Source organism: Leucoraja erinacea, chromosome 17, assembly GCF_028641065.1.
Source record: "Leucoraja erinacea ecotype New England chromosome 17, Leri_hhj_1, whole genome shotgun sequence".
Classification (NCBI taxonomy): domain Eukaryota; kingdom Metazoa; phylum Chordata; class Chondrichthyes; order Rajiformes; family Rajidae; genus Leucoraja; species Leucoraja erinaceus.
Window position 1 is genome coordinate 29,540,435 of NC_073393.1, and position 12,201 is coordinate 29,552,635.

At 41.3% G+C, this 12,201-nt stretch overlaps 2 protein-coding genes across 2 annotated transcripts; both read left to right on the forward strand.

Annotated features, from left to right (window-relative positions):
- LOC129705360 (forkhead box protein C2-like) lies at nucleotides 1-2,566 on the forward strand. Its single transcript, XM_055648906.1, has one exon. The coding sequence runs from the start codon at nucleotides 279-281 to the stop codon at nucleotides 1,695-1,697; it is 1,419 nt and encodes a 472-aa protein (XP_055504881.1). The 5' UTR covers nucleotides 1-278; the 3' UTR covers nucleotides 1,698-2,566.
- A 5,334-nt stretch (nucleotides 2,567-7,900) lies between these two features.
- On the forward strand, nucleotides 7,901-11,338 carry LOC129705361 (forkhead box protein L1-like). The gene has a single exon (XM_055648908.1). The coding sequence runs from the start codon at nucleotides 9,231-9,233 to the stop codon at nucleotides 10,680-10,682; it is 1,452 nt and encodes a 483-aa protein (XP_055504883.1). The 5' UTR covers nucleotides 7,901-9,230; the 3' UTR covers nucleotides 10,683-11,338.
- Nucleotides 11,339-12,201: the final 863 nt, after the last annotated feature.

Below are 12,201 nucleotides of genomic sequence, written 5' to 3' on the forward strand. Positions count from 1 at the left end.
TTACGCCACCTACGTGCGCGGATATGTAGTAACACTCCCCGGCTCCTGCGTTGATTGGTTTAAAGTTTGCAGAAGGGGTGGAGCATGCCTGCCGTAAAAACCTCGTTCGCCTGAAAGTTTTTGAAACTTCCCAAAACCTTTAGGACTATCTACGGGCGCGCTCTTAATCAAGGACTAAAATTGGATCCACGCCTTCAATCAATAAAGATTATAACTAAAATCTAGTTGCAAGCAGAGATTTGTGTCGAATTCAAAGCACACCCGTGTTAACATCGACGATGCAGGCGCGTTACCCGGTGTCAGACCCCAATGCTCTCGGAGTCGTGCCTTATCTCAACGACCAAAATTATTACCGAGCCGCTGGCAGCTATGGCAACATGCCTACCCCGATGAGCGTGTATTCGGGACACGATCAATATACTTCAGGTATGGCGAGAACTTACGGACCTTACCATCACCACCAACAGCCGGCTCCCAAAGACCTGGTGAAGCCTCCTTACAGCTACATCGCCCTTATAACCATGGCAATCCAGAATGCGCCTGATAAGAAAATTACTCTCAATGGGATATATCAGTTTATCATGGATCGCTTTCCATTTTACCGTGAAAATAAACAGGGTTGGCAGAACAGCATCCGCCACAACTTATCTCTGAACGAGTGTTTTGTTAAAGTGCCGCGGGATGATAAAAAGCCAGGTAAAGGGAGCTACTGGTCGCTAGATCCCGATTCGTACAACATGTTTGAGAACGGCAGCTTTTTGCGGAGAAGGAGGAGATTTAAGAAAAAGGACGCGATGAGGGACAAGGAAGAGCGAGACCGTCAGCAGAAAGATCATAAAGGCGTCCAGAACTCGGTTTCGCAGAGCGACACCGCCAAGGACAATATGGGTAAAAAGGTGGTGGTCAAAAAAGAAGCCGTGTCCCCCGGAATGCCTGTCATCACCAAAGTCGAGAGCTTAGAGAGCCCGGACAACAACAGTATGATGCAAGACAGCCCGAGAAGTGTTGCTTCCACACCGTCTGTTTCAACAGAAAGTTCCATCCCTGACCACAATCCTTCAAACAACAGCCTGTCCGGCTTCAGCGTGGAAAATATTATGACATTAAGGACATCTCCTCACGGAGATCTGAATCCGGTGGCTGTGCCCGCGAGTAGGACTGGTATGGTTTCCTCTTTGCCGGTGAATTATCCTCAAACGCCACAATCCATCTACAGCCCGGCGTGCAGTCAAAATCTCGACTCGAGTGGAAGTTACCATTGTAGTATGAGAACCATGAGTCTGTACGCAGGGGACAGGAACAGCCACATGTTGGTGCCTACCACCTTAGAGGATGCTATCTCAGATCATTCTGTCAGTACCAGCTCCTCGCTCAACGCCATGAACCTTAGCACGGCGCAGGAAGGAGTCCTAACCTCTGGTCACCATCAGCAGTCCGGGAGCGCAGGACAAGCGGCTTCCTGGTACATGAACCACGGGGCAGATCTCAATCACCTCCCGGGCCACACATTCGGAGGGCAGCACCAGACTTTCCCCAATGTTCGGGAGATGTTCAACTCCCACCGGCTCGGCATTGAGAGCTCAGCCCTCAGTGACCATCAGGTGAGCGGGAACACAAGCTGTCAAATTCCTTATCGATCAACACCGTCAGTATACCGTCATTCAGGCCCATACGCCTACGACTGCAATAAGTATTGATTTAGAAACCGACCTATCTATCTTTAACACAAAAAAAAGTCTATATTTGGGAATGAAAACAAAGCAGCATTCGCATCTTAAGGCTGCATATAAAATATTGACTGTGACTTTCCAAACTGCGGTGCGAGTGGCCAAACGAGTTGTCGATTTGTAGTTAGTGTGTTTGAGGATTTTGAGACCTCAAAAGACAGTCTTTGCTTAAAATTCTTAAAAACAAGGGAAGCCTACTTGAATAATTAAAAGTTAGCAAAACGGCAAGTGCCAAGTGTAGGGTTTAAAACTGTTTAATGGACCAATATTCTAGTGATACGTGTTCTGTTCTGTCTGTGCAGTATTTGTTTAACAACATCAAGTTCCATTTTAAAATGCTTTCTCTTTTCTCTCCTAACGTTTTGTCTGGTGTTGATGCAACGTTATATTTGATGTAAATTGTACGATTTTCTATGGAGGCTACGTTACAGAGCCATTTAATATATTTTAGTTCCGTTCACTGGATGTCGATTTTATTGTTCCCAGCCTTTGTAAAGTGCCAAAGCGTAATTGTTACTCAACCTCAGTTTTATAGCCGTGTGCTTTGTACAGTGTAATTCTTATTACGTTATTATCAACGATATATTTGCTCCGTTTAGAACCAAAGAACTAATTTATTGGATGCATAGTATTTTTCTAAACCTCGAGATCTCTTTTTTTTAAAGAAGTGACGGTGTATATTGGTGACCCAGGCCCCGATGCCGTGAGCGCTCCTTCAGAGGAGAGGATTGTAGTGGTTGTTTTAAGAACACTTACTTTTTCGAGTTCAGTTGATCTCAATTGCTGTATTTATCTGAAAAAAAACCCACAATAAATCAGCGTTGTTTTTATTTGCCTTATGTTAGAGTGGCGTTGTGGACCTTTTTTTTTGAGAAAAAAAATTACTGCATGCTGTTTTGTTATTGGTTAAAAACAAACAGTGTTCTCTGTTCTCTGCAATTTTCTACTAACTCTAAGTACCGCAGAATTAAATAATGCGGGTTTAAGATAGAGTTTACTAAATACTGAAAGTCATCCCTTTTCTGAGAAACGTTAAGCTTTTAAAATGTCAAAAACGAAATGCGTTTTTCTAACAGGCCAACTAAGGATAAGCAATCTTGTCGCAAAACAATGATCTGAGGCGATTTGACACTCAGCTCCAAGTTTAAATGACAATTAATTACTCTCTTGACTGTGTTTTGAAATATGATTTCAAATTTTCAAAATATTGTCTGCTTTGATCAAATATGCCTTTTCAACTATAGTTATGCTATTCTACTTGAGCATTACACAGTGTGCACATTTCACCAATTACAGATCATCTGATCGGCAAGTACTTTAAATTAACCGATACGTCCCTTAAAAGACTCTGAACAATTAAAAATAGGTACGTAAAATTATATCTAAAGGCAACCAAACTATTGCAATTTTCGAGTTCATTTCTATCCCGGAATTCGTGTATATTTTACCACTTCGAACAGGCAGTGATGTTGATTAAAAAGAATGAGACTCCAAAAACAAGCAAACAGTTCAGTTAACATGATTTAAAAAATCGTATTATGTTTGCCAGGAACTAACCAGAAAGTGGAAAGGTAGTCAGCGCATTTTATTTCATAAATCAGCGTAATCAATGGACCTCCAAAATTCTGGTCACCTTACCCAGGGTAAATTTGCAAGAGGGAAAATGCAATTATTGAGGTGAGATATCTCGCTTGTCACGTAGATTTAGTATTAATTCAACAAAAGGCATTTTGTGAATATAGTCCCCGATTCCATAGGAAAGTGGTGCATTTAATCAAGAAAGCAACTGGTCTACAGCGCACTCAGTAGCTGTCAGACTAAAAACCTTAAGAAGGCCCGTGGCCAAATTTTAATTCGGCTGACTCTATTGTAAACTAACTTTGGCAGGTTTGGACCTGATGAAAGTTATTGGAAAGTGCATGAAGTAAGCCCGAGGTATAATTGACCAAAAGACATGTATGAATGAGTGTATGAACGCTTGCTTCAGCAAACATGCGGGCGCTGCTTCAAATCGGACCGCTCTGTCTCCTTGTGCACAGAATCCAGGACCAACTGATGGCCCCGGTAGATAGTTGCACCTGTCATTAACAATATACTTGAAAGTCAGCTGCGAATAGTATGCGCAAACATCTGGGGTTGGGTAATCAAAACGGAAGTCTGTCTGGCGCTCTGGGATCCCAGTGATTTGCATGATTCAAATAAACTAAAATGTTCAGTTCAAATTTGGAATAAACGATTCCTCTGTTTCTGTGTTTAAAAAAATGGCCTTTTAACTACGCATGCAATTTTATGCCAAGAACCAGGCATGGAAATCGCGTGCATTCTTTTCGCCAATCTGAGATCAATTTTGTGTTGGCATTTCTTTTTTAAATATAAGTTTTCATTTTTCGCACGCTAGTACACTGAACACATCGTAATTAAGTCGAGCAGGCTAAGCAATTTGACAACGTTTAAAATAAACTATTATTAACAAAAAGATCGACTTAAAATTGAACAGTATCTAACTTTGTATCAATACGATGTGAAATGGGGGCCCTTATATAATGCAACACGCCTTGAAATGCCAAAGGCGTTTAGGTGATGTAACTTCAACCCCCACTAACAATAAGCATTGAACCCGGATTAGTAAACGATCTGTCTACAAATATCACCTAAAGTCAATCTCAAAGGTGGCCCACTCAGATAAACCCCACTCCCCGCTTTCCCATTGTGTTGCGTCTAATACCCTACAGAGTAACTTGTTAATACAGCATTTGGTTCAGATTCTACTCTCTTCTCCGGATTTAATTTCTGGGAATAAATAATTCATTTCAATTTCTGTTAAAAAAAATAAACGCCACTCGACCTTGCACTGAGACTGATTAATGGTCAAATGTGATCTGAATACAGGAATGGGCTTTCTCCCAGTTTGATATATAAACCATTAGTAAAGGCCTATAATAGCAGAATACTCGGGAGTGCCAACTGTACAATCATCTACTATCAATATATAGATGTTTGGCACTATTTTCTGTTTTGGTACAAATATCGCTGCCTCGTAACTGGTAGCTGCCCCGTCCGAAGTTAGAACGATAGCTATGCATCTTTGCAAAACAAAAGGATAACAATTGTACACGTTTGCAAACAAACGAGCGACAAACACCCCCCTCGGCGCAGTGTGAGCGTGTGGATTAATGACATCAATAAGTTCAGCAGTAATAAGAGAGCCATTGATTGGGCTTTATTCCCCAGGCACAGTTTTAACACGGGGCAAACTGTCCTCATTCAAGCAGTGTAATCGCTTGCCTTTTCTGCAAGCTCACGAGTCTTGTTCTTCACGCAACGTTGAGTAGATGGCCACCTGCCTTCAAGGGCCAGAATAGTTCATCACCCAGATAGCAGCCGAATGAGAGCGTCAATGTAATTTTATACATTGGATAGTGTACTTTTTTAACGAGAAGAAACAGATGGTAATGTAATTGACACTGTGTATTCTTTAGACTCGGACAAACCAAGTTTAGATTAGAAGGTACAAAAAACTAAGGTGTTTTTGATGTTAAGAAGGTTGAGGTATTGAAAGCCACGCCGTTTATTTAATTTCTTTGGAATCAAGGTGAATCATTTAAACCACACACCGACCTTCATATTATAATGTCGCTGTTTAGACGCTGATTGCAATAATATTATCCTGGACTATTAATGCTATCAAGGGAATTGAATAGCGGTTTGATGCTGGCGCTCAGATCTTCTTATTACTTATTTCATATTGATCGTGTCAAATACAGAAATATTTTAGAGGAAGACAAATTTCTTAACCCTTTTCATGCAATGAGAAACATGTTTCATTCAGAATCTGTGCCCCTTCCTCCATCAATTTTACAATCACTGTCTATCCTATCTCTCTTCGGGAAATGGACCCAACGCTGGGGAGGGGGGGGGGGGGGTGCTGGCATGCATTATAGCGATGTAGGTGGACGCCGTCAGAATTTTGAGAACAATCGTTTCTCATGCAGATACAACGAAAGTGGAATTCTTCTCCTTGCGTCAGAGATAGGGAAAGAGGAATCAGACAGGGATGTTCAAAGTCATGGAAGATTTTGATACTCTGCTTGGAGTTGCCAAGCCGTTGTTTAAAAGAGGGCACCGCTTCAGCGTGATTGTCTAAAGCAGAGGGGGTGACATGACGGAACAAGTCTGTGCGTTTTGTACAGGCATCATTGTAATTGTAGCGCATTGGATAAAAGGCGGTGGAAAGGGCTTTAATAACAATTTCAAAAGGATTAGTACTTGAAAAAAAGGGTATGTTTGGAAGACTACCGGGGAAGACTAGGGGAGAAAGACAATTACGGTGACACGTGCAAACTGGTCGCACAGGAATGATAGGTAGAATTAAATCACTCTGCACAGTACAATTTGAAGGTTCAACGTCGCCACACGCATCACCATTTCAGACAGCAACTTGAATAAAGAAAATTATTTTTTTTTTTGTCAGAGAACCGACTTTACTGCGACGAGGCCAGAAACCACACCGGAAAGTCAACCAAGTATTATTTTATCTGTTCCCTTCTTTCCCACTTCCTTCCAGTTTTAGGGACCCACATTTACAAAGAACTATCTGCATCTCAGTAATCTTTCAAAAGCGCTTCACTTCTAACGAATTATCCTGAAATGTTGCAACTGCTATGCAAATAATAAAACACAAACAACCCCAGAAATAGAGCAATAAATATTATAAAAGTTGTTTATATGATTGTAAAAAGGGTATGAAATGTGAGCCCAAAAATAAAAACCACGCCACATCTGGCTTTACTGCGCTAATTTAAAATATATCTAGATATTGTTTGTGGAATAATGTCTGACCGCAATTCATCTATTGCATATTCTATAACAAATTAAAACTCTTTGGGTGTATTACTGATATTTTTGGACGTTCTACAACAACAACCCGTCCAAGCTTGAATCTGAATGAGACATTCTATGTGAGCAGCGTGAAAGTGTGTCAGCATTTATCCAGTGTTGGAATCTCTGCGAAAGTCATTATTGCATCTCGTATTTCAACTTAAAGTTAATTACTGGAATGACAAGCATAGTCCTTACTGGTTTCAGTCAAGCCTATAATTGGAATACGTAGACTGTAGTAGGTGTTTATCCAAAATGCAACGATCCGAGTGTTATGATAATAACGGTATTAATAACGATAGTCACATTCAGCATCGTGATGGTTACACGTAACACACACACAACGACACCAATTTCACGTAACGGGATCAGTTCCAAGTCGGACTGAATATCCTTCGCGCCGATATTTACAATTGTTTTTTATTATTATTGCATAGATTTCCCAGATGAGGCGTCAATTAAACTAAAGACTTTCAAATAAATAGTCGCGCGAAACATTTATCGCTCGCGACGCAAGTTTGGCGACTTTTCAGGGTAGCCTTAGCATGTGATCGATCTCGAGTTGGTCCAATACAAATCTGCGTTGCGCAGGTCCGGCTATGGTTGGGTATAACTCTGAGGTAAACGCGTCCAAACATCCCCCCAAAAAAAAATAACTGATGAGTTATAAATAAAGTACCCAGGTTGGCCAAAATTTAACAAAAAAACATCAAACTGTAAACAAAAAGGTGTAAGAACAGGGAAAAAAAGAATAACAAACTATTCTTTGAAACGTTTACACCTTTACTTTAAAGGTAAATTAAGTGATTTGTTTATTGATTAAAATCTTTAAAAAAAAAATAAAACTGCAGATTTCTACCGGTCAAATTGACGAAATATATAAAACATTGTGGACAACGTGAAAGATCACGTATTCGAATTCTTAAAACGGAACTAAAATCTCCAGCCATAGGTAAACAGGATGTCTACATTTGGCATTTAATTTTGTCTCTAAATAAAAAAAAAGTTTCTGTGCTTCTGCGCTTGGAAAATAGCGTGAATGCGTTGTTCCAATCCTGAAGAGGTTAACAGGATATGTACACGTTGTGGTCTTTTTTTAACATCTTCATCCCAGAAGAACAAAGAACCCAATTGTTAAACTGATCATAAATATATGGAAAATAAAAATGTCATTTCCAAGCTGACTGTTAAAAGACTGCAATGTCCTTTTTTTGGGGGGGAGGGGGGGAGTGGGGTGGGATACGATTTTCGCGAGAAATTGTGTAGAAAGTAAAAAAAAACTTATGAACCTTGCCAGCCATTTAGATTTGTCTAATTGTTTCAAGCGCATTCGGGTCCCTTGAGGTTTTATTCCTGCCTTCCACTTGTACTGCAGCTCACATCACAAGGATATCTTGGGTGGTGGAGCAGGGAGAGTATGAAATTGACCTGTAACTGACAAGCAGGTCATTGTTGAAGCATTGTTCCGTTTTTGGTATTTGTTACAATGTTGCCGTGTTTCAAAACGCGTTTTCGTCTTTGTTTACAGCCGCTTATCAATCGTTGCTTACAAGTGATGGAAAAAAAAGGTAATTCCCAATCAAAGATATCGCAGCATTCTTCGCATTTCCATTTAGATCCACTCAATGAACAGAGAATCCAACATTTATGTAATCATTAGACAGCTGTGATTACTTACAAAGTTGTTATAATCCCCATCCCTGTTGTAAACAGGAAAAGCATGTAATATAAAGCAAGAGGCATATATTAACAATGAAACCGGTCCATGAAAGAGAAACTTTTTATTTAGTATTCTTTGCCAAGTTCCCCTTTTATGGAATCTTGACGCTTGGAACTTTTCTCCTTTGCAAGTGCTCTTCCTGACAGCCTCCGGCCCATCTTGTACTCCGCAGATGGTTATACAAAATGACCAGCTGTGTGCAACAACAACGGTCACTGGGAGAATATAGCACTTTCCGATTAAAGTTCCCGTGATTGCGGGATAGGTGTCAAATAAAGGATCAATGTAACATTTGCACACGTTAAATTGCTTGTGTCGACATTGCAGTCTAGGTATGAACATAGGTAGTGGCTCCGTGTGCGAGTGTGTGTGTGTGTGCGCGCGTTCGGAACATCAGCGGTGGACGTGATATTTCAAACATCAGGTCAGTGCGTTTATGTATTGGGTGCCCGGAAATTTTTCCAAATAAACACAGCTTGATTCAACTTGGGTGGGCAGACTTATCAACAGACTAATTCTATAAACAAATGAACGAACAACCAAGTAAGCGATTGGTTGGTACCTCGCAGACACGTGGAGAGAGCCTAGGTTTTTTTTTGCAGTGAAATTTAATTAATGTGGGTGGGCTGGGAATAAAACGACTGTTTATCATAGACAATTTATTTTCCAGTGCAAAGTCAACATAAAATAGCAACTTACAACAATTATTTAACATTTTAAGCCGTGACGAAGGGACAAAGTGGGAACAATCTTAAGAGAGCAGTGCTCACATTTGCTGAACTGTAGCGCACAGGGTCCACATCGGACTCCTGCAAGACCACGTTTTTTATTCTGTAGTAAACTGTGAATCCTTCTGAACGTTTGAAAGAAAAGAAGAGGTTGGAAAGGTTTGCTCAGGAATCGCTATGAACCATATCTATAGCAACCAGTTGCAGCAACTCAAAGGGTCAGGACCTGCTCTGTGCTTGAATCGTGGTTCTTCAGTCTACCTGTACGGAGGTGACAATGGGATATTCTCTTTGGAGTTCGGGGGCAACAATGTGATGAGCAGACAAGAGCCTCCTCAGAAGCCACCTTACAGTTACATTGCTCTGATTGCCATGGCTATCAAGAGTGTCCCAGACCAGAGAGTAACGTTGAATGGCATCTATCAGTTCATCATGGAGCGCTTCCCATTTTACCATGACAACAAGCAAGGGTGGCAAAACTCCATCAGGCACAACCTGTCACTAAACGACTGTTTTATCAAAGTCCCTCGGGAGAAGGGCAAGCCCGGTAAAGGGAGTTACTGGACCCTGGATCCGAGGTGCACGGACATGTTTGAAAATGGGAACTACAGACGGAGGAAAAGAAAGGCCAAGACTCAGGGGACCCAGGATCAGAAAGAGACAAAGAGAAGCAGAATCGAAATCGTCGAGAAGTGTACAGTGGCTGGCGATTGCCCCAAAACCGCATCCGATCGCGACATCAAAGGCTGGCCCGCCTCGCCTGATTCTGATCATGTCAGGCCCGCAGGTGATTCGCCAGACAATGTTCATGCAGGCAACGTGAAAAGCGAAAGTGTCGCAGAAAGTCAAGAAGGTTGCCATCTATTGTTAATACCATCGGATCCCGAGCGCAAAGGTGACCAGACATTGAAACGTGGAGGATTAACATTTCTTTATCCTTTTAGTGCTGAAGCACTCGACCAGGCCGCGACCCACCATGTCCAATCTGGGATTTGGACCAACCCATCAGGGCTTCCTTGTGCCGTGCCCACCCCCCTTCCAGCAATCACCCCCACTCAATCTGGATTGAGATGTATCCCAGGGGAAGGGATATCTTTCGATAACGTTAGCCAAGGTGGCGAGAAACCAACAGAGGATTTTACAGGAGGCTCGCCGACTTCAGCTGAAAAATTCTCTCTGTCTCAGATGTCACCTCGGAGAAACAACTCGCCGAAAGATGTAGGAACCTCTGGAACCCAAAGTTTTGGACCGTCATCACTGGTTGGAGACCAGAGTCAGAGCAGAGTGCAAGAACCTGAATCTAGCCACATCCCACACGCCGAAAAACCGAAGAGTTTTAGCATAGAAAGCATCCTATCTAAGAAAAGCCACCACGACGACAGCGGTAATGCAACCGAACAGGTCGATAAATCCCCGGGGCGTCCAAATTCAAAGCTAAATTTAGGGATCCAATCCAATAGATGTTTCGGCAGTTCGCTTTTAGATACCTCGCCAAGGGTCTCCGCAGCCTTTAACACCACCTTGCCGTTTGATACACATCAGTTACCGGGTAAATATTGTCAAATCGGGTTTCCGTTTTATTCGTACTTTCCACTGACTTGTTCTGAAACGTGTTTTAATTTTAAATAGGTCACAAATTTATCAAACACGCACCCAAATTCCACCTGTGGTACTAGGGCCGATTTTATAACCAATGTATATTACGTGATCTTAGAATGTAGCAAATTGTCAATGTATTATTCAGACGCCTCCAACATCTAGATATATTAATTTTACAAAACAATTGTTGTACAGCAGTTTACATTTCCGAGTACATAAATCCTCTTAATTATCTATTAGGCGACTTTTTATGATTGGAGAGAGCCCTTGCATTTACAACTTGCCTTTAAGTGTCACAAGCACCCTAATGCCATCACGTACAGAAAACTAGATGGGATATCGTTTTAGCTTCTGTATCACAGAAAACACGTATTTCCATTGATGAATATTTAGGCGATAGAGATTTCATTAGTCCATTAGTAAACGTCACGCTTGCTTAAGACGGCATATCATGATGTCAACAACCATTTTATGAGACAGATGCCAGCTGCTCGAGTTAATGTATATCTGACCAGCCTTGCTCTTCTGTACGCTGTTTCTCTCTCCCTGCCACGCCAATTCGTACAAAAACCGATTGCCACCAAGTATAACGTTTGGTTATTTTATTGGTTTTGTAACAGGAATACGAATATGTATTAAACGATTTCGATTAAGTTGTATCACTTCTATTTTTATTAAATGAGTTAATGGTTTTAATTGTGTTGCGTTGCTGTTTATTTTTTTTACACGACGGAAAGGAAGGTGATTACATACTTAATTCAGGTAATTGATAACAGAGTGGGGTGGAGGCGGGAGGGGTGGAAAGGACGGGCACACCTTGCTCGTCCGCTCCAGTGAGGTGGAAAGATGTCCTAACGTTTTACGCGGAACGGCTCCTTACAAAGGCGACATCCAGCTGCCTCTCACAGTTAGAGGCGACGTGAAACAAATTAGACAAAATCGTGGATTCGTTGAATCGTTAAATTCACGCAAGTTGACACAGACGAACGAGTCACATATTTTCCTTAACATAATTTCGGCAGTGCGTACACAATACTTGTGGCAAAGTATAGATCGCAACTCTGTACCCAGTCATAGAAAGTTCAATACATTGATGAGATATAAATAGTATATTATTTACATTAAACAATACATATATTTATTAATGAACTGTGGATGAATTCATGGATCAATTATATTAATTCAATATACCATCGAATGTTAGTAATCATTCACTAATATTGAATGATTAGTAAAGTCCTTCAATAATCCAAACATCTTTTATTTTAACATAGTGAAGCTGCAATGAAATGGAACTTCAAGCACCAGGATTAATACGACCGACATATGTATTTTCAGAGTCTGGATTCCCCCCTAATTGAGTTATCCCGTATTACAAATATATATCACTGGGGTCCCTCCCCCCTTCCAGGTATTGGGATAATGCAACCATATACACTGATTTCTCTCACCCGAAAGCGACCCCCTTTGAAATTTGCTACAACGATTGCGAGTCGGTGGGAGAGTCAACACTGGGGCTGTAGAGAGAGCGGGAGCAAAGAACAGGCTT